The sequence below is a fragment of the Orycteropus afer genome, unplaced genomic scaffold (assembly GCF_000298275.1).
Source record: "Orycteropus afer afer isolate SDZICR_OR568_19922 unplaced genomic scaffold, OryAfe1.0 scaffold00050, whole genome shotgun sequence".
Classification (NCBI taxonomy): Eukaryota; Metazoa; Chordata; class Mammalia; order Tubulidentata; family Orycteropodidae; genus Orycteropus; species Orycteropus afer.
In genome coordinates, this window is record NW_006921637.1 from 6481938 (window position 1) to 6501972 (window position 20035).

Here is a 20035-nt window from a genome sequence, read left to right on the forward strand (position 1 = left end):
AGGGGACATGGAATGAATGATATCATAGCTGATGTCAGACGGATTTTGGCTTAAAGCACAGAATACCAGAAAGATGTTTACTTGTGTTTTATTGACTATGCAAAAGCATTCGATTGTGTGGATCATAACAAATTGTGGATAACATTGAGAAGAATGGGAATTCCAGAACACTTCATTGTACTCATGTTGAACCTGTACATAGACCAGGAGGCTGTCTTTCAAACAGAACAAGAGGACCCTGCATGGTTTAAAATCAAGAGCGAGTGCATCAGGTTTATATCCTTTCACCATACTTACTCAATCTGTATGCTGAGGAAATAATCCGAGGAGCTGGACTATATGAAGAAGAATGTGGCATCAGGATTGGAGGAAGAATCATTAGCAATCTGTGATATGCTGATGACACAACTTTGCTTGCTAATAGTGAGGATGACTTGGTGCACTTACTGACAAAGATTGAAGAATACAGTCTGCAGTATGGATTACATCTCAAAATAAATAAAACAAAAATCCTCACAACTGGACCTGTAAGCAGCATCATAATAAATGGAGAAAAGTTTGAAATTGTCAGAGACTTCACATTGCTTGGTTCTACAATTGAAGCCAATGAAAGCAGCAGTCAGGACATCAGATGATGTATGGCATTGGGAAAATCAGCTGCAAAGGACCTCTTTAACATTCTTTATGGTATGGAAAAACTGGTCACTAATTTTATATGGAAAGGAAAGAGACCTCAGATAAGCAAAGCACTATTGTAGAAGAACAAAGTAGGAGGTCTCACTCTCCTGGATCTCCAAACATGCTATACAGCCACAGTAGGCAAAACAGCCTGCTATTACTACAATGACAGACATATAGAGCAGTGGAACAAAACTGATAACCCAGAAATAGATCCATGGACCTATGGTCAGCTGGTTTTTGCTGAAGAGCAAAGATGTCTCCTTGAGGACTAAGGTGTGCCGGACACAAGCCATGGTATTTTCAGTTGCCTCATATGCATGTGAGAGCTGGACAATGTATAAGGAAGACTAAAGAAAAGTTAATGCTTTTGAGTTGTGGTATTTGCGAAGAATGATGAAAGTACCGTGGATGGCTAAAAGAACTGACAGGTCTGTCCTGGATGAAGTGCAGCCAGAATGCTCCTTAGAAGTGAGAATGGCCAGACTTCATCTCACCTACTTTGGTCATGTTGTCAGAAGGGACCATTCACTGGAGAGGGATGTCATGCTTGGTAAGATAGAGGGTCAATGAAAGATCGGAAGGCCCTCAACAAGATGGATTGACACAGTGGCAGCAGCGATGGGGTCAAGTATAGCAAAGATCATGGAGCTGGCACAGGACCAGGAGCTGTTTCATTCTGCTATGCATAGGGTCACTATGAGTTAGAGATGACTCAACAGCACCTAACAACAACAAACCAAAAAAAAAAAAAAAAAATTTCACTGCCATTGAGTTGATTTTCAGATACCACTTTTTTTTTTATTAGCTATTATTTTTTAGTGCTGCATAGAATAAGACTAAGAATAGCTAATAGCTACCAAAAAAAAATAAAATACTTGGGAATAAATCTCACTAGGGACACAAAAGACCTGTACAAAGAAACCTACAAAATCCTACTTCAAGAAACCGTAAGAGATCTACATAAATGGAAGAACATATGCTTGTGGATAAGAAGATTGAACACTGTAAAAATGTCAGTACTCCCCAAAGCAGTCTATACATTCATTGCAATCCCAAACCAGGTTCCATCAACAGTCTTTAAGGATATGGAAAAACCAGTCACTAATTTTATATGGAAAGGAAAGAGACCTTGGATAAGGAAAGCATTATTGTAGAAGAAGAACAAAGTAGGAAGTGTCACATTCCTGGATCTCCAAATGTGCTGTACAACCACAGTAGGCAAAACAGCCTGTTATTACTACAATGACAGACACATAGAGCAGTGGAACAGAATTGATAACCCAGAAATAGATCCATTGACCTATGGTCAGCTGGTTTTTGACAAAGGACTGAAATCCATTAAATGGGGAAGTGATGGTCTGTTTAACAAATGGTACTGGCAAAACTGGATATCCATTTGCAGAAAATGAAACAAGATCCATACCTCACACCATATACAAAAACTAACTCCAGGTAGATCAAAGACTTAAATGTGAAACTAAAATTATAAAGCTACTCAAGGAAAAATTAGGGGCAAATTTAGGGGCCCTAATTTATGGCATGAACCAGATCCTCAAGCGTAATCCAAAATGCACAAATAGCAGAAGATAAACTAGATGAATGGGACCTTCTAAAAAATAAATTTTTATGTGCTTCAAAAAACTTCTCCAAAAGAGTAAAAAGAGAACTTACAGATTGGGAAAAAATATTTGGTAACAACATATGACAAGAGACTTGTCTCTAAAATTTATAGAAAACTCCAATACCTCAACAAGCAAAAGACAAAAAACTCAATTAAAAAATGGGCAAAAGACATGAATAGACACTTCACCAAAGAGACTATTCAAGTGGTCAACAAACATGAAGAAATGCTCATGATCATTTGCCATTAGGGGATGCAAATCAAAATAACAATGAGATACCATCTCACCCCAGCAGTAATGGCAAAATTCAACAAGACGGAAAATAACAAATGCTGGCAAGGATGTGGGGAGATTTGGACTGTCATACACTGCTGGTGGGACTGTCAAATAATACAACCACTGTGGAAAGCAGTATGGCAATTCTTTAAAAAGTTGAAATTAGAAATACCATTTGATCCAGCAATCCCATTACTAGGTATATATCCTAAAGAAGCGAGAGCCAGGACAAGAACAGATATGTGCACACCCATGTTCATCGCAGCACTATTTATAACAGCCAAAAGATGGAAACAACCTAGTTGTCCATCAACTGAAGAATGGATAACCAGACTATGGTACATACACACTAAGGGGTAATGTAGAATCTGCAAAACACTGCATTACATGGATGAACTTGGAGGATATTATGCTGAGTAAAATAAGTCAATCACAGAAGGACAATTATAGTATTAGTTCATTATTGTAAATAGTCGAGGGACGGAAGGAAACTCTTCATTGGTTACCAGGGGTCAGAGGAGAGAGGAGGAAACAATGCAAAAATAAAATAAATAAATGAAAAGTTAAAGGCTCAAAAAAAGAAAAGAAAAAAGAAAAAAAAAATTCTGACTCACAGTAAACCTATAGAACAGAATAGAACTTCCCCATAGGGTTTCAGGGCTGTAATCTTTGCAGAAGCAGCCTTCCATATATTTCTCCTGAAGAGTAGCTGGTGAGTTTGAACTGCCAACCTTTAGGTTAGTAACTGAGCACTTAACCACTGCACTACCAGGGCTCCTTCTGAAAAATGATAATTGTGTAAAATCACAACAGTAAATTTTGGGACCCTTAAGTAGGGAATGGAGTTATAATGATTCTTCTAGCAATGCTGTTACTCAAGGTGCACACATTTAAGACAAACATTTAATACTTAACTAATAATCCAATATAATGTATCTTTTTTGAAGATGATTTTTTTTTTGAAATCTTAATTTTGTTCTGTTATAAAGAATTATTGAAAGCTGGACTAACTTATGTTAACCTCTCATATTGAAATTGAATGATTCTGTAGTTTTCTAGGTTTCTTATGTTAAAATCCATTCAGGGACAAAACTGAAAATCCAACTAAGGTCTAGACAAGGATGATGAATGTTATTGTAGTTTTTAAGCTTATAGTTTTAGTCACCTTTCTTGTAAATTTGTGTTCAGGGAGGATGTAGAGTCAGCACAACCTCCCTGAGCCACTGATCCCTCATCTGGGAGGTCAGTACATGAGTTCTCATGTTAGATATGGATTCTAATCTAGTCTCCCCTTTCAACTGCTGCTGTGATCTTAAGATGGCTAGGAAGCTTCTCTATGCATTCAGTTTCCTATCTATCAAATAGGACCATCTCCTATTATAATTATAATCCTAATTTATAAGGATTAAACCAATTTAACACATAAAAATAATTATTTGATTATTGTTGTTGTTGTTGTTAGGTGCCATAGAGTCGGCTTCAACTCATAGCAGCCCTATGTACAACAGAATGAAACACGGCGGTCTGGGGCCAGCCTCACAATCCTTGCCACATCTGAGCCCATCATTGCAACCACCGTGTCAATCCATCTTGTTGAGGGCCTACCACTTTTTCATTGACCTTCCACTTTACCAAGCATGATATCCTTCTCCAGGAAATGGTCCCTTTTGACGGCATACCCAAATAGGTGAGACGAAGTCTGGCCGTTCTCACTTCCAAGGAGCATTCCAGCTCTTTGGAACAGATTTGTTTGTTCTTCTGGCAGCCCACAGTACTTTCAGTATTCTTTGCCAACACCACAACTTAAAAGCACATCTCTTCTTCAGTCTTCCTTGTGCAGTGTTTAGCTTTCACATCCATATGAGGCGATTGAAAATACCATGGCTTGGGTTAGGTGCCCTTTAGTTTTCAAAGAGAATTCTTTGCTCTTCAGAACTTTAAAGAGGTCTTTTACAGCAGATTTGCCTAGTGTAACATGTCATCTGATGTCTTGACTGCTGCTTCCTTTGGTGTGGATTATGGAACCTAGTAATACGAAATCTTTGACAACTGCACTCTTTTCTCCATTTATCATGATGCTACTTATTGGTCTAGTTGTGAGGATTTTCGTTTTCTTTTTGTTGAAATGTAATCCATACTGCAGACTGTAGTCTTTAATCTTCACCAGTAAGTGCTTCAAATTATTCTTACTTTCAGCAAGCAAAGTTGTGTCATCTGCATATCACAGGTTGAGTCTTCCTCCAAATTCTGATGCCATTCTTCTTCATATAGTCTAGCTTCTCAGATTATTTGCTCAGCATACAGATTGAATAAGTATGGTGAAAAGATACAACCCTGATGCACTCCCTTCCTGATTTTAAACCATGCAGTATCTCCTTGGCTATGACAGCCTCCTGGTCTATGCATAGGTTCCTCATGAGCACAATTAAGTGTTTTAGAATTCCCATTCTTCTCAATGTTATCCATAGTTTGTTATGATCCACATAATTCAATGGTTTTGCATACTCAATAAAACACAAGTAAACATCCTTCTGGTATTCTTCGCTTTCAGCCAAGATCCAGCTGACAGCAGCTATAATATTCCTTGTTCCACATCCTCTTCTGAATCCATCTTGCATTTGTTGAAGTTCTCTGTCAATATACTGCTGCAACCATTTTTGAATTATCAAGCAAGATTTTACTTGCATGTGATATTAATGATATTGTTCGATATTTTCCACATTCTGTGGGATCACCTTTCTTTGGACTGGGTACAAATATGGATCTCCAGTCAGTTGGCCAGGTGGCTGTCTTCCAAATTTCTTGGTATAGAGAGTGAGTGCCTCTAGCAGGGCATCCATTTGTTGAAACATCTCAATGGGTATTCCGTCAATTCCTGGAGGCTTGTTCTTTGGCAATTCCTTGTGAGCACCTTTGACTTCTTCCTTCAATACCATTGGTTCTTGATCATGTGCCATCTCCTGAAATGAATGGAAATCGACCTATTCTTTTTTGAACAATGACGCTGTGTATTCCTTCCATCTTCTTTTGATGTTTCCTGTATCAGTCAATATTTTGCCCACAGAATCTTTTCAGTATTGCAACTCGAGGCTTGAATTTTTTCTTCAGTTCTTTCAGCTTGAGAAATGCCAAGTGTGTTCTTCCCTTTTGGTTTTCTAAGTCCAGATCTTTGCACATTTCATTATAATAATTGACTTTGTATTCTTGAGCTGCTCTTTGAAATCTTGTGTTCAGCTCTTTTATCTTTCCATGTTTTCCATTTGCTTTAGCTACTCTTCACTCAAGGGCAAGTTTCAGAGTTTCTTCTGACATCCATTTTAGTCTTTTCTTTTTTCTCATATTTTTAGTGACCTCTTGCTTTCCTCATGGATGATACTCTTGATATCATCCCACAATTCATCTGGTTTTTGGTCATTGGTGTTCACTGCATCAAATCTATTCTTTAGATGGTCTCTAAATTCAGGGATATAATCAAGATCATATTTTGTCTCTTGTGGACTTGTTTTAATTGTCTTCAGCTTCAACTTGAACATGCATATGGGCAATTGATGGTTTGTTCCACAGTCAACTCCTGGGCTTGTTTTTGCTGAAGATGTTGAGCTTCTCTATTGCCTCTTTCCACAGATGCAGTCGATCTGATTCCTGTGTATTCCATCTGGCAAGGTCCACATGTATAGCCACTGTTTCTGTTGTTGTAAAAGGTATTTGTAATGAATAAGTCATTGGTCTTGCAAATTTCTATCATGTTATTTCTATCACCAAGGCCATATTTTCCAACTACTGGTGATTCCACTTTGTTTGCAACTTTTGCATTCCAGTCACCAGTGATAATCAACACATCCTGATTGCATGTTTGGTCAATTTTGGTAAAATTTTCAATTTACTCATCTTTGGCATTGGTGGTTGGTGCATAAATTTGAATAATAGTAACATTAATGGGTCTTCCTTGTAGGCATATGGATATTATCCTATCACTGGCAGTGTTGTACTGCAGGGTAGATCTTGAAACATCTTTGTTACAATGAATGCCACTCCATACCTCTTCCATTTGTCATTCCCAGTGTAATATATCATATGGTTATCTGATTCAAAATGGCCCCAAACTCTCCATTTAACTCACTAATGCCTAGGATATTGATCTTTATGCATTCCATTTCATTTTTGACAACTTCCAATTTTCCTAGATTCATACTTTGTACATTTCATGTTCCAATTATTAATGGATAGTTGCAGCTGTTTCTTCTCATTCTGAGTCATGGCACATCAGCAAATGGAGGTCTTGAAAGCTTTATTCCATTCACATCATTAAGGTCGACTCTATTCTGAGGAGGCAGTTCTTCCCCAGTCTTATTCTGAGTGCCTACTGACCTGAGGGTCTCATCTTCTGCCACTATTTCAAACAATGTTTCAGGGATATTCATGAAGTTTTCCAGTAATATATCAGTGTTTCACTGCTATTCATAAGGTTTTCACTGGCCAATTCTTTGGGAAGTGATGGCCCTTCTTTCTTCCAAGTCTGTCTTAGTCGGAAAACTCCACTGAAACCTGTCCACCATGGGTGACCCTTGCTAGTATTTGAAATACTGGTGGCATACCCTCCAGCCTCACAGCAACATGCAAGCCACCATAGTATGGCAAACTGACAGGTGAGTGGATATTTGAATATTAGTTGCTGTTATTATTATTTCTTGAAATGTGGCCCAGAATCCAGAAAAAAATAAAATAATATCAGGAAAGGCAAAATAGATCTTGTCAAATTCAGGATCTAAATTTTCATCCTTAATTCATGGGAGAAATAGCCCATCAGTCAGAGCTCATATTAGTCTACATTTTGTAAACTATCAAAAAATCTTTTTTTTTTTTTTTTTTTTTAAAAAAAAAAAACAGTTGCTGTGGGGTTGACTCTAATTCATAGTTACCCCATGTGTGTCAGAGTAGAACTGCTCCATAAGATTTTTAAGCTGTGACCTTTCAAAAGTACATCATCAGACTTTTCTTCTGAGGCACCTATGGGTAGGTTTGAACTGCCAGTCTTTCAGTTAGTAATGGAGCACTTAACCATTTACACTACTCAGTGACTTCTATTATCAGCTTATTGGTGATCTGGTTTTCCTGGGCATAGTCAATTATAGGGGAAAAAGGATCTGCATAAATCCACAGCTAACAGCACGGAAGGAATAAGAGAAACCTACAATGATGACCTAGAAAAATCTGGCGATTTGGGAACATTGCAAAGACAGCATAATCCCCAAGCAGAGCTATTGATCAGTTGTCAGGGAACTTTAGGAAATTACAGATTCCCAAACTTAAGAAGTCCCCATTCCAATGTTGGCTCCATAATACAATAGAGCTGTATCATTGAATACATTACTAATTAATCTTTCTAATTATGAGAGTTGTATTTCATGTTTGACATACTGCATTGGGCAAACCTGCTGCAAGATACTTCTTTAAAGTGTGCAAACGCAAAAATGTCACTTTGGGGACTAAGGTGTGCCTGGCCCAAGTAATAGTGTTTTCAAGTGCTTCATATGCATGAAAAAGCTGGACAATGATTAAAGAAGACTGAAGAAGAATTAAAGGATTTGAATTATGCTGTTGGCAAAGAATATGAATTATACCATGGAACTACCAGAAGAATGAACAAATCTGTCTTGAAAAGAAGTATGGCCAGCATGCTCTTTAGAAGCGAGGATGGTGAGACTTTGTCACATGTACTTTGGACATGTTATCAGGAGTGACCAATCCCTGGAGAAGAACATTGTAAAATTGTGGGAGTAATAGCATCAGAACCTTTCTAATTTCAGGAGAATAATGACTGGATTAGCCTAAATCTGATTTCCATGAGGCAGAGGTAAAACATGCCTTCACCCTCCAGCCATTTTACTAATTCTGACACCAGTTGGCCTCCCCATGGCACTCTCTGCTTCTCTGATACATTTGATAATCCATTGCAATGGCACACAGAACTCACAGACCATATTTACATTTAAAAGGCTTATCAACTCAGGATATAACTGAGAATCAGCAACAGGGTACAACTCAGGATCAGGATCAGGATCAATAGGCTACTACTCAGGATCAGGAAGCATGCAGGCAAAATCTGGAAGACTCCACTGAAGAGTACAGCACATCCCTTCCTTCTTCAGTGTAGCACAGCTCTCTCAGTTCCTCTTGGCCTTTGAAGACAGGCTTCTCTGGGCACCCTCAGAACAAGCTCCCTCAGGATGCGCTCCTCTTGGATGTTTATTTATCACCTCTGACTCTTGCTGGGCCCCTTCCAGGCCTGTACCACTGTATCTGCCACTGGAACCCTTCTAAGCCTCTTGCTGTCCACAGTGTTACAACTCTTGCCTATGTTCCAGCTCTTTTAGGAAGTTCCTTGCCTCCTCTCTCTGTCTCTCTGCTTCTCTCTTCTTTCTTCCTTCTGCTTCTTCCTACTTCTTTCTGTCTCAAAAACCCCTTTTGGGTTGGCTGTATATATATACACAAATTCCTTGTCAGTTTTAAGGCATGGCCCCACAAACTGACCAATCACTTCTGGGTAGGCCACAGATACTTCATTTGTGAAGTCTATTGACCAGCTGTATAACAGTCACAGGGAAGGCTGCAGCCCAGTGTCAGACAAGAAGTATCAAACCTCAAGTTCTTCCAGCTTACCCAGGAAATGTCAGTCAACCTGGACAAAAGGAACAAACCCTCTGGTGTAGAACTCTCCAGGGCTTAGGAGAAAAGTTCTGTCAAACAGTTTTTCCAAAGAACGAAGACAAAAGGCCACATAAAGCAACTTATTTCATGACAGACATCATGCTTGATAAAGTAGTGTGTCAGTGAAAATGAGGAAGACCCTCGATGAGATAGATGGACAAAGTGGTTTCAACAATGGGCTCAAATACAGCAATGATTGTGAGGATGGCACAGGACCAGGCAGTGTTTCATTCTGTTACACATGGGCTTGCTATGCATGGGAAACAACTTGATGGCACTTAACAACAAGAATAATGTTCTGAAAGGTCTGTTTAAGAAAGCAAGAATTTCTATATTAAAGTTTACATTTTTAATGCACTAGCTAAAATTTTATTTCAAAAGGTATAAATAAATTACCTTTGATATTCAGTGGACACATTATATTTAAAGTCATATGTAGATTATAGAAATTAAATTGCCAATGTTTTGATTTTTGAAAGAAAAAATGAAATGTATAATGCAAAATAAAATATAAAGGTTGGGCAGGAAGTGGAAAAAAATGTCGATAACAAACATTGAAATCAAACTAGTCACTGCTGTAACCTCTCATAGGTCAACACCTCTTTTTTTTTTTTTTTTTTTTAATTTTACTCTTTAATTCAGGGCTGATTATTCCTGAATTTTTTTTTTTTTAAATATTTATTCATTTTATTCCCTGAGCAGTACCATTATGGTTCCTATAATTGCAGTCTTTTCTGTTTACCTTTAGTTAGCTACCTGTTCTATTCAGATATTGTTGGACTTATCCTGTTCTTTTTGCTTATTTACTCTTATTTTTTGTTCTGCCATTATCCCTTCCTGAAAGCACCTAGGTTTTATTTTCATCAATAGATAGTTTTATCTGTTTGACATCTTAAATAAGAAGCTACCCATCCATGCATCATTTCAACATTTCATTCATTTGCATTCAACAAATACTTACCCTAGCACCTCTTTCACACTAGTCTCTGACTGGGCACTGGGTACAGAGTGATGAACAAGGCAGGTATGGTCCCTGATCTCATGGAGCTTGCATTCTTCTGGGTGAGAGAGGCTAAAATAGCAAGGTGTATTAGGTGCAATGACATAAAAATAAATAAATACATAAAAAGACCCGAGAAAGAGGAAACTGGGGGAGGAGGGACACACATTTTGTAATGAATGGTTGGGGTAAGCTTTCCTGAAGAAGTAACATACAGACTAAGATAGGAAATATGAGAAGGTGTTTGCCACGTAACAAATAGAGGAACAACCATTTCATACACCTCAGACTGAGCTCATCTCCATCATCAGTCTTCTTATATGACCATGCTTTTATTTCTTCCATCTCTTAAAATTCATCTCCTGTCCCACTTTTCCCACAGCTACTAGCCATTTCTCTGTTCCCCTTGGTAACCAAAACTCCTTAAGAGTTGCTTGTGCTCATTATAAGTTCTCCTCCTCCCATTCTCTCTTAAATCCATTCTACCCAAACAACTCATTGAAATTGTGCTTATCAAGGTCACCAATGACCCTCACATTGTTAAATGCCACGATGAATTGATCAATTTTCCATCCCACCTATAAACCAGTTTATAGCATTTGCCAGAGTTGATTTCTTCTTCTCCTTCTCCTCCTCCTCCTCCTCCTCCTCCTCCTTCTCCTTCTCCTCTATTATTGGATTCCCCATGGAATGCACAGCTCTTGATCTTTCTTTCTTTACATTCCCTCTCTTCTTTGGTGATTTAATTCAGTCTTATTTCTTTAAATACCATCTATATGCCAGTGACTCTCAGATTTATATCTCCAACCTAGACTTTCTCCTGAAATCTATAGTTATATATCTAACTAGGAGCTTTGGTAGCATAGTGCCTAAGGCACTTGACTGCTAACCAGAAGGCTGGCAGTTCAAACCCACCAGCCACTCCTTGGAAGGAAGGTTAGGCAATCCACTTCCATAGTGTTACTGCCTCCGAAACCCAAGGAGGGGTCACTATGAGTCAAATCGACTCAACAGCAATGAGTTTGGTTTTATCTAGGAGCTCTGGTAGCGTAGTGCCTGAGGCACTTGACTGGTAACCAGAAGGCTGGTGGTTCAAACCTACTAGCCACTCCTCGGAAGGAAGTTGGGGCAATCTACTTCCATAGTGATACTGTCTCCGAAACCCAAGGAGGGGTCACTATGAATCGGTTCCGACTCGACGGCACATAGCAACAACAACAGCAACATATCTAACTAGCAAATTGACATCTCAGTATCATAGTCTCTACCACCTCTAGGGGAGCTCTGGTAGCTTAGTGCCTAAGGCATTTGACTGCTAACCAGAAGGCTGGTGGTTCAAACCCACCAGCCACTCCTCAGAAGGCAGGTTGGGCAATCTACTTCCTTAGTGATACTGACTCAGAATCCCAAGGAGGGGGCACTGTGAGTTGGGTCCAACTCGATGGCAAACAACAACAACAACCACCTCTAGAACCTGCTCCACCAGCAGCCTTCTCCATCTCACCTGGTAATGAACATCCTTCCAGTTTCTCAGGCTGAAACACTTGGAGTCACACTAGATTCTTCTTTCCTTTCATATTTCCACATTCATTCTTATAGGAAATTTACTGTTCTCTGCTCCTTCCAAATGTATCCATCCATCTCTCCACCTTTGATGGTACCCCTCTGGCCTGAGCTGCTATCATCTCTCATCTGGGTTACTACAATAGCATCTTCACTGCTTCTGCCCATTCTCTCTGTAGACTGTTCTTAAAACACAGAGTGAGACTTGGAATGTCACTATTCTCTTGTTTACAAACCTACAATAGCTCCACATTTCATGCAGAATGAATACCAGTGCTCTCTCAATGCCCACAAGGTGTGTGTGATCAAGCCACTAGTTCCCTTTCTTGTCTCATCTCCTGCTTTCATTGCTGGCCTGTCTGTGTTCTTCAGCAAGGCCAGGCACTCTTCCACTAGGTGACCTTTGCAATGGCTCTTTCCTGTGCCTAGACTGCTCTTCTGCCAGAAACCTGAATGGCCAACCCACTCATCTTTTAAGCCTCTGATCAGTGATACTTTTCAATAAGGCAACCTAGATCTTCCTGCCTAAAATTGCAGCAGCTTCTGCCTTCCACACTGCTAATTCCTCTCCCTACTCTGCTCTTATATTCTGTTGCATTTATCATGTTAAAATACTATATAACATACTTTTAAAATGTTTGTTATTTTATATCATCACTCACTAGAAAGGGAGGTCCATAAGCTGAGGGATAAGTGTTGTTCACTAATGTATCCCAAGCTCTAGAGCAGTGCTGGGCACTTTAGTTGAATAAATGAAAAAAATCAAATAATCTGTTCATCAGCTTCCTTCTGCAAATCAGCTCCTCTTCCCAATTTCTGCTGTGTATTTTGCCATTATTTTTTTACCCCTAGATTGAAATATTGGAATCATCTTTATTCTTTTAGTCAATGCTTTATGGTATGCAATCCATTCAATCATAGATCTTTTCTATACTCTCTGAATTGTATCTGGAAGTCAGCCTTCCTTTGTTTCCCAGCCAAGTCACTTTCCTAGGCCCTCATCTATGGTCCCCTGAATTGTTGTGTTTTCTTACACTGGTCTCCTTTCCCTACAGTGCATCTTGTGAATCTCTGCCAGATAAATTCTTCTGAAGTACAGCCTTGATCATGACACTCCCTTCCAATTGAGTGAACTTCTTAATCGAGTATTTAAATTGAGATATATGATGAACTGGGTGGGGGTTGGTGGTGCACTGGGCATAGATAAACTGTGTTCTTTGGAGGACAATCTGGGGAATGATTCAGGGAATGACTCTCCCTGAAATAAGAAAAACTTTTTTTTCCCCCATTCATTGAAATTTTTGTTTTATTTCCTGGACCTTTAAATATTTTAAAGTATTCATCAAAATGTTATGAGAACAATGAAGAGTGTATCATAAATTTTATGGACATGAATTAAAAATACATTTGTTGTTGTTGTTATATGCCGTCGAGTTGGCCCCGACTCATAGCGACCCCTCCTTGGGTTTATGAGGTAGTACATTTAGCCCTATAAAAAGTGCATAATGGAAGATAAAAATATAAATTTCCTTTTTCACCAAATATATCTAGGTCCCTGCAAAAGTCTTGAGCATCATAATATCTGAATAATTCACATCTCTGTATATCTCTGTTATTTTTCTTCCTTGCTCTTTATTATTTGTTAATATGTCAACTGCAGTACAGTACAACTAAATAACTCATTCTTTCCCCTCTTCTTGTTGATTCCTCCAGAGTTTCATATACTTCCCTCTGTGGGAGGCTCAATGCTGTAGTTCTCTGCAGGTACAGCTCAAAACTTGGTTTGTTTATTTCAGACACTTATTAATTTTTATTTCTACTGCCTTCTGCAATAGTTTGTATATATATGTGTGTGCGTATATTTTCAGTAGTTATATATAAACAGTCTCTATCACATGATCTCCAGCACTCACTCATCTATCAGTTTGTCATACTGTGGTGGCTTGCATGTTGCTATGAGGCTGGAGGCTATGCCACTGGTATTTTAATTACTTGCAGGATCACCCATAGTGGACAGGTTTCATTGGAGCTTCCAGACTAAGACAGACTGGGAAGAAGGATGGGGTCATCCACTTCTGAAAAAATTGACCACTGGAAACTATGAATAACAGTGAAACACTGTCTGCTATATTACTGGAAAATTTTATGAAGAGCTGTGAAATATTGTATGATATAGTGCTGAAAGATGAACCCCTCAGGTTGGAAGGCACTCAAAATACAACTGGGGAAGAGCTGCCTCCTCAAAGTAGAGACAACCTTTTATTATGTGGATGAAGTGAAGCTTTGGAGCCATTCATTTGTTGCTGGGGCACAACTAATAATGGGAAGAAACAGCTTAAAAAATCCATGGAATTTTTCCATGATACATGGAAAATGTGGCTATGATGATAGAAATGATGCTAAAGGTAGCATGATACAATTTTGCAAGACCAATGACTTGTTCCTTGCAATTATTTTTTGTGAACGACATAAATGGTGACTATACATGTGGACCTTACCAGATGGAATACACAGAAATCAAATTGACAACATCTGTGGAAAGAGGTGATAGAGAAAGTCAAGATCATCAGTCAAAACAAGGCCAGGAGCTGATTGTGGAACAGACCATCAATTGTTCATATGCAAGTTCAACTTGAAGATGAAGAAGATTAAAGCAAGTCTACGGGAGCCAAAATATAACATTGAGTATATCCTACCTCAATTTAGAGTCAATCTGAAGAATAGATTTGATGCATCAAACACCACTGACCAAAGACCAGATGAGTTATGAGATGACATTAAGAACATCATATGTGAAGAAAGCCAAAGGTCATTAAAAAGTCAGAAAAGGAAGACATCCAAAATGGATGTCAGAATGTGAAAATGGTACAGGACTAGGCAGTATTTCCTTATGTTGTTCATGAGATCACTATGAATTGGAACCAACTTGACAGCACAAAGCAACAACAACAATAGCTACCAATATGATTTAGGTCTATTGATGTTGATGTTGATCACCTGATGGAAGGTCTGTCAGTGCAATGATTTTGAGTAACATAAAAAGGATTTCTAGTCCTCAATCCTAGAAACAGTTAGGTCACTAATTCCCATCATCCTTCACTGCCATCGAAAAAAATACTAACAGAAGTGCAAAAAATATATGAAGTTGGTGGTCACAGAGCAGACAGAGCCCCAAGTATCTCTCTGATGGGTACTTTGATGTTCCTTTTTGTGCCCTTTGTTTGGACAGTTGCATAAGCCAGTTGTCAAGAGTCACAAACCTGAAGTTAGGAAGTGACACCTACAATAAGGTATTCTGCAGCATTACATTGTAAACTCAGCTTAAAGAAATATATTTGCTTAATTCTTTTTATTTTTTTAAATGTTCTATCAATTTTACACCATATTTAAGTTGAAGTAACATCTTAATAATAAACTCTTGAGAATTAGTTAATCTTTGGTTGCTGTTTATTTCCCATGTCCTCTCTAAAACATTTTGGATCCCCTTATAGACACAGAATGTGGGCATTTGAGCCAGAAAATACTTGTTACTGAGAGTTTGACTTGTCTCAGTTTTTTGTAGGGTAGAGGATGCCCACCACTTTTCCTCTTTTGTGCTTCTTGTATAAGGAAAAATGAAATTCATACTTTAGAATGTTCAGGATACCTCTAAAGAGACAGGTGACCCACTAAAGCTGAAGTAAAAGACAAATGATCAACAACCCAATGAAATTATATTTAAGTAATTACTACTACTACTACTTACTGCTGTTGAGTTGGATCCAACTCATAGTGACCCCTCCTTGGGTTTACGAGGCAGTTTCACTATGGAAGTAGATTGCCAAATCTTCCTTCTGTGGAGTGGCTGGTGGGTTTGAACCATTAGCCTTCTGGTTAGCAGTCACATGCCTCAGGCACTATGCCACCAAAGCTCCCTAAATACATTAAGTAGTTGTGAAATAAATGATGCCAGAGATCTCATGATAAAATTTTTCTAGACCAATGACTCATTCATTGCAAATAGATTTTTCAACAATATAAATGGTGACTATACACATGGACCTTGCCAAATGGAATACACAGGAACCAAATCGACTACACCTGTGGAAAGAGATTTTGGAGAAGCTCAATATCATCAGTCTAAACAAGGCCAGGGGCTGATTGAGGAACAGACCATTAATTGCTCATATACAAGTTTAATTTGAAACTGAAGAAAATTAAAACAAGTCCAAACCAAAAAACCAAGCTCACTGCTGTTGAGTTGGGTCCCACTCAGTGACCCCTCCTTGGGTTTCTGATGTGGTATCACTACAGAAGTAGATTGCCCAACCTTCCTTCCGAGGAATGGCTGGAGGGTGTGAACCACCAGCCTTCTGGTTAGCAATCAAATGCCTTAGACACTATGCTTCCAGTCCAGGGGCACCAAAATATGACATTGAGTACATCCCATCTTAATTTAGAGATCATCTGAAGAATAGATTTGATGTATTGAATACCAATAACCAAAGACTAGAGGAGTTGTGGGATGACAAGGATACCATACATGAAGAAAGCAAAACCAAAAACTCACTGCCACTGAGTCAATTCCAACTCATTGTGACCCCCCTCATTCTGAGGCTGTAAGTCTTTACAGAAGTAATTTTCTGCCTCTCCTTTCCATGGAACAGTTGCTGGGTATAAACTGTTGACCTTCTGGTTGGCAGGCAAATGTCTTATCCACTGTGCCACCAGAGCTCCTTAAGAAAGCAAAAAGTTGCCTGGCTGCCACTGTCAACCACTGGGAGTGGGAATCGATGCAGGAGGTCCTGAATAGAGTAGGAGGACAATGTGGAATAAAACTCAAAATCATAAACAAACAAACAAACAAAAAAAAACAGGTTTGCTAGTCTGATAGAAGGAGCTCTGGTAGCACAGTGGCTAAGACACTTGCCTGCTAACCAGACGGCTGGCGGTTCAAACCCACCAGCCACTCCTCGGAAGGAAGGTTGGGCAATCCTACTTCCGTAGTGATACTGCCTTGGAAACCCAAGGAGGGGTCGCTATGAGTTGGGGCCGACTCGACGGCAAACAACAACAACAACAACAGTCTGATAGAGCCTGGTGAGATCCCTGGGACTATGGCCCCTAGCCACTCTTCAGGTCTGGAATTGAACTCACTCCTATGGTTTCCAGCCAAACAATAGACAAACATATGGGTTGAATATTTACATCAGGTAGATACCCTCCTTGGAGTAATTTATCATGGGTGAACAGAATGGCAGTGTTTGCACAGCATACGAGGAAAGGACACAGGGAAGAGGTAACTACAGGGAGGAAATGGGAAGAGAACTGTTACATTGTAGGGAATTACAGTCAATGTCATGAGACAAAATGTGTATGAACTGCTGTATGGAAAGAATTCTCTGCACAACTGCACTGAAAGAATTCTCAAAAAACAAGGTTCCAGGAATTGATGGAATAAACACTGAGATGTTTCAGCAAATAGATACAGCTCTGGAGGTGCTTATTTGTCTATGCCAAGAGCATTGAAAGACAGATAGAAGTGATCCATGTTTGTGCCCATTCCAAAACAAGATGATCCAAAAAAATGTGGAAATTATCTAAAAATATCATTAATATTACACTCAAGTAAACTTTGGCTGAAAATAATTAAAAAATGGTTGCTGTGGTATATTGACAGGGAACTTCCAGATATTCAATCTGAATTCAGAAGAGGATGTGGAACAAGGGATATGAATGCTAATATCAGATGGATCTTAGCTGAAAGCAAAGAATACCAGAAAGATGTTTACCTGTGTTTTATTTACTATGCAAAGGAATTTGACTGTCTGGATCATAACAAATTATGGTTGACATAGTGAAGAATGAGAATTCCAGAACACTTAATTGTGCTCATAAGGAAGTTGTACATAGACCAAGAGACTGATTTTCTAACAGAACAAAGGATTACTGAATGGTTTAAAATCAGAAAGGGTGTGTGTCGGGGTTATATATTTTCACTATACTTATTCAGTCTGTATGCTGAGCAAATTATCTGAGAAGCTGAATGATATGAGGAAGAACATGGTATCAGGATTGGAAGAAGACTCATTAACATCATGTAATATGCAAATGACAGAACCTTCCTTGCTGAAGTGAAGAGGACTTGAATCACTTACTGATGAAGAGCAATGACTACAGTCTTTAGTATGAATTATACCTCAATATAAGGAAAACAAAAATCCTCATGACTGGATTAATAAGCAACAACATGATAAATGTAGAAAATTTTGAAGTTGTCAAACATTTAATTTTACTTGGATCCACAATCAACACTCATGGAAGCAGAAGTCAAGAAATCAGACATAATACTGCACTGGGAAAATCTTCTGCAAGAGAGTTCCAGTAAGATGGTGGACTAGGCTGAAAGACTCCATGGACCTTCTTCAAAAGGAAAAGGGAAAACAATTAACACAGACACAGAAGATAATCCTGGACCCCTGAGCCTTGAAGAGGAGGATATAGAAGTGGACTAAACCCCAACTAGCAGAAGAATTTGCATGAAAATACCAAAAAAAGGAGATTGACAGTGCTGTGGTCTGCCAGCAATCCTGAGCGATAATGACGGAACAGCATAGACAGCTTGGAGATTCCCGAGTGGTGGTAGGACCTAAGAATTAACCTAAAAATCAGCCCTGCTAGCCAGGGACTGCATAGAGGACTGCTCTAGTGGCTTGGGACTTTTGCCGGTCCAGAGGGCACCGCCATTTTGAATGTATAAAAGCAGCTTGACTATTTTGGATATTTAAAGAGATAGCGGTCTCGCAGATTCCTGGGGCTTAAGAACACGTTCTGCTTGCCAAAAAACCCAAGGACACTCCGGACATGCAGGACTGAAAAGGTGCGACATTCCTCTTGTTACTCTTAAACCCCACACCCGCTTGGTGAATGGAGGTGTTGCCATCCCCCATGCCTACCTACCTTCTGGGCCCACAGGAACTCCATCACAGTCTGTGCTCAGACGGAGCCTGGGTGTCCTGCCCTGTCCCCCACCGATTTTTCTTCTCTTTTTTTATTTTTATTTTTTTATTTTTCACTTTCTTTTTTCTGGTGATTAGTTGGCTTGTATTTGTCTGTTTAAACCAACTATTATTATTAATGCTTTTGTCCTTTTTACTATTATTCTTATTCTTCCCCTCCCAGGTCCTAGTTTTCAGCATTTTTTCTTTTCCTTGTTCCTGATTGAAATTTTTTTTTAATTTAATTTTTTCTTTTTTTCCCCCTTTTTTCTCATGGTTAACCCTGTTCATTGTTTTTCTTTTTGTATTTTTCCCATTTTTTTTTCCTTCATTATTCTCCTTCTCTACCTTTTTTCTCTTAGTGCCCTGTCCCCAGATATTGCAGGTTTGCTTGTATTCTCTTCTTCTTTTTCCCTTTTTTTCTTTTTTTGGTTACTCTTCCCGTGTGATTACATGGTATGTTTTTTGTCCATGTGCTTTTAGTTTTTTGATGGTTATTCAATTGTAATTTTTGTCTGACTGAGTGGGAGACAACAACAGTTCCCATAAGACACAACTACACCCACACCTCCTGCAACTTCACTTACTGAGTGAGAGCCACTTCCTCCTTATCAACCAATGGGCCAATTATAAAATACCACCAAGAAGAGCCTGACTCACCCTTGGCTGCTCTTCACAAACAGTTAACAGAGATCTAAGTACAACAATGCCATGATACCTCAGAGACAATAGACCATCACAGTCCACAAAAACAAGCAGAATAAAGTGGTAGAAACAAGGGAACAGGATACAGACCCAGAACATATCCCTGAGGAATAAGCAGCATTGGAACTCTCTGATATGTAATTCAAAAGAATTATCTTTAGGCATCTTTGAAAGATTGAGAGAAAGACAAAAGAAAACACAGAAAAACCTTAGAAGAATTTTGGAAGAAAATACAAAAACAAAATGACAAAATAAATGAAAAGTTAGAAATGATTCTAAATCTACAGATAAATATCCAGAAGATTAATGCTAAATTGTCAGAAATAGATAACACATTGGAAGGGCAAAGGAGAAGAATTGATGCAATAGAAGACAGAATTAATGAGATTCAAAACAAATACCTGAATACTTCTTTGAAAAGGGATCAATCAGAAAAAAATAAATCAAGACAAAATGAAGAAAGCCAAAGGTCCATGTGGGATACCATCAAAAGGAATAACTTA

General features: G+C 38.8%; 1 protein-coding gene across 1 annotated transcript in view; it reads left to right on the forward strand.

Annotated features, from left to right (window-relative positions):
- PCNX2 (pecanex 2) overlaps nt 1-20035 on the forward strand; it is a 688168-nt gene that overhangs the window by 148876 nt on the left and 519257 nt on the right. The window contains exon 11 of the mRNA XM_007938510.1: nt 15080-15140. Coding sequence (XP_007936701.1) covers nt 15080-15140 — 61 coding nt within the window. The remainder of the gene's footprint in view (nt 1-15079; nt 15141-20035) is intronic.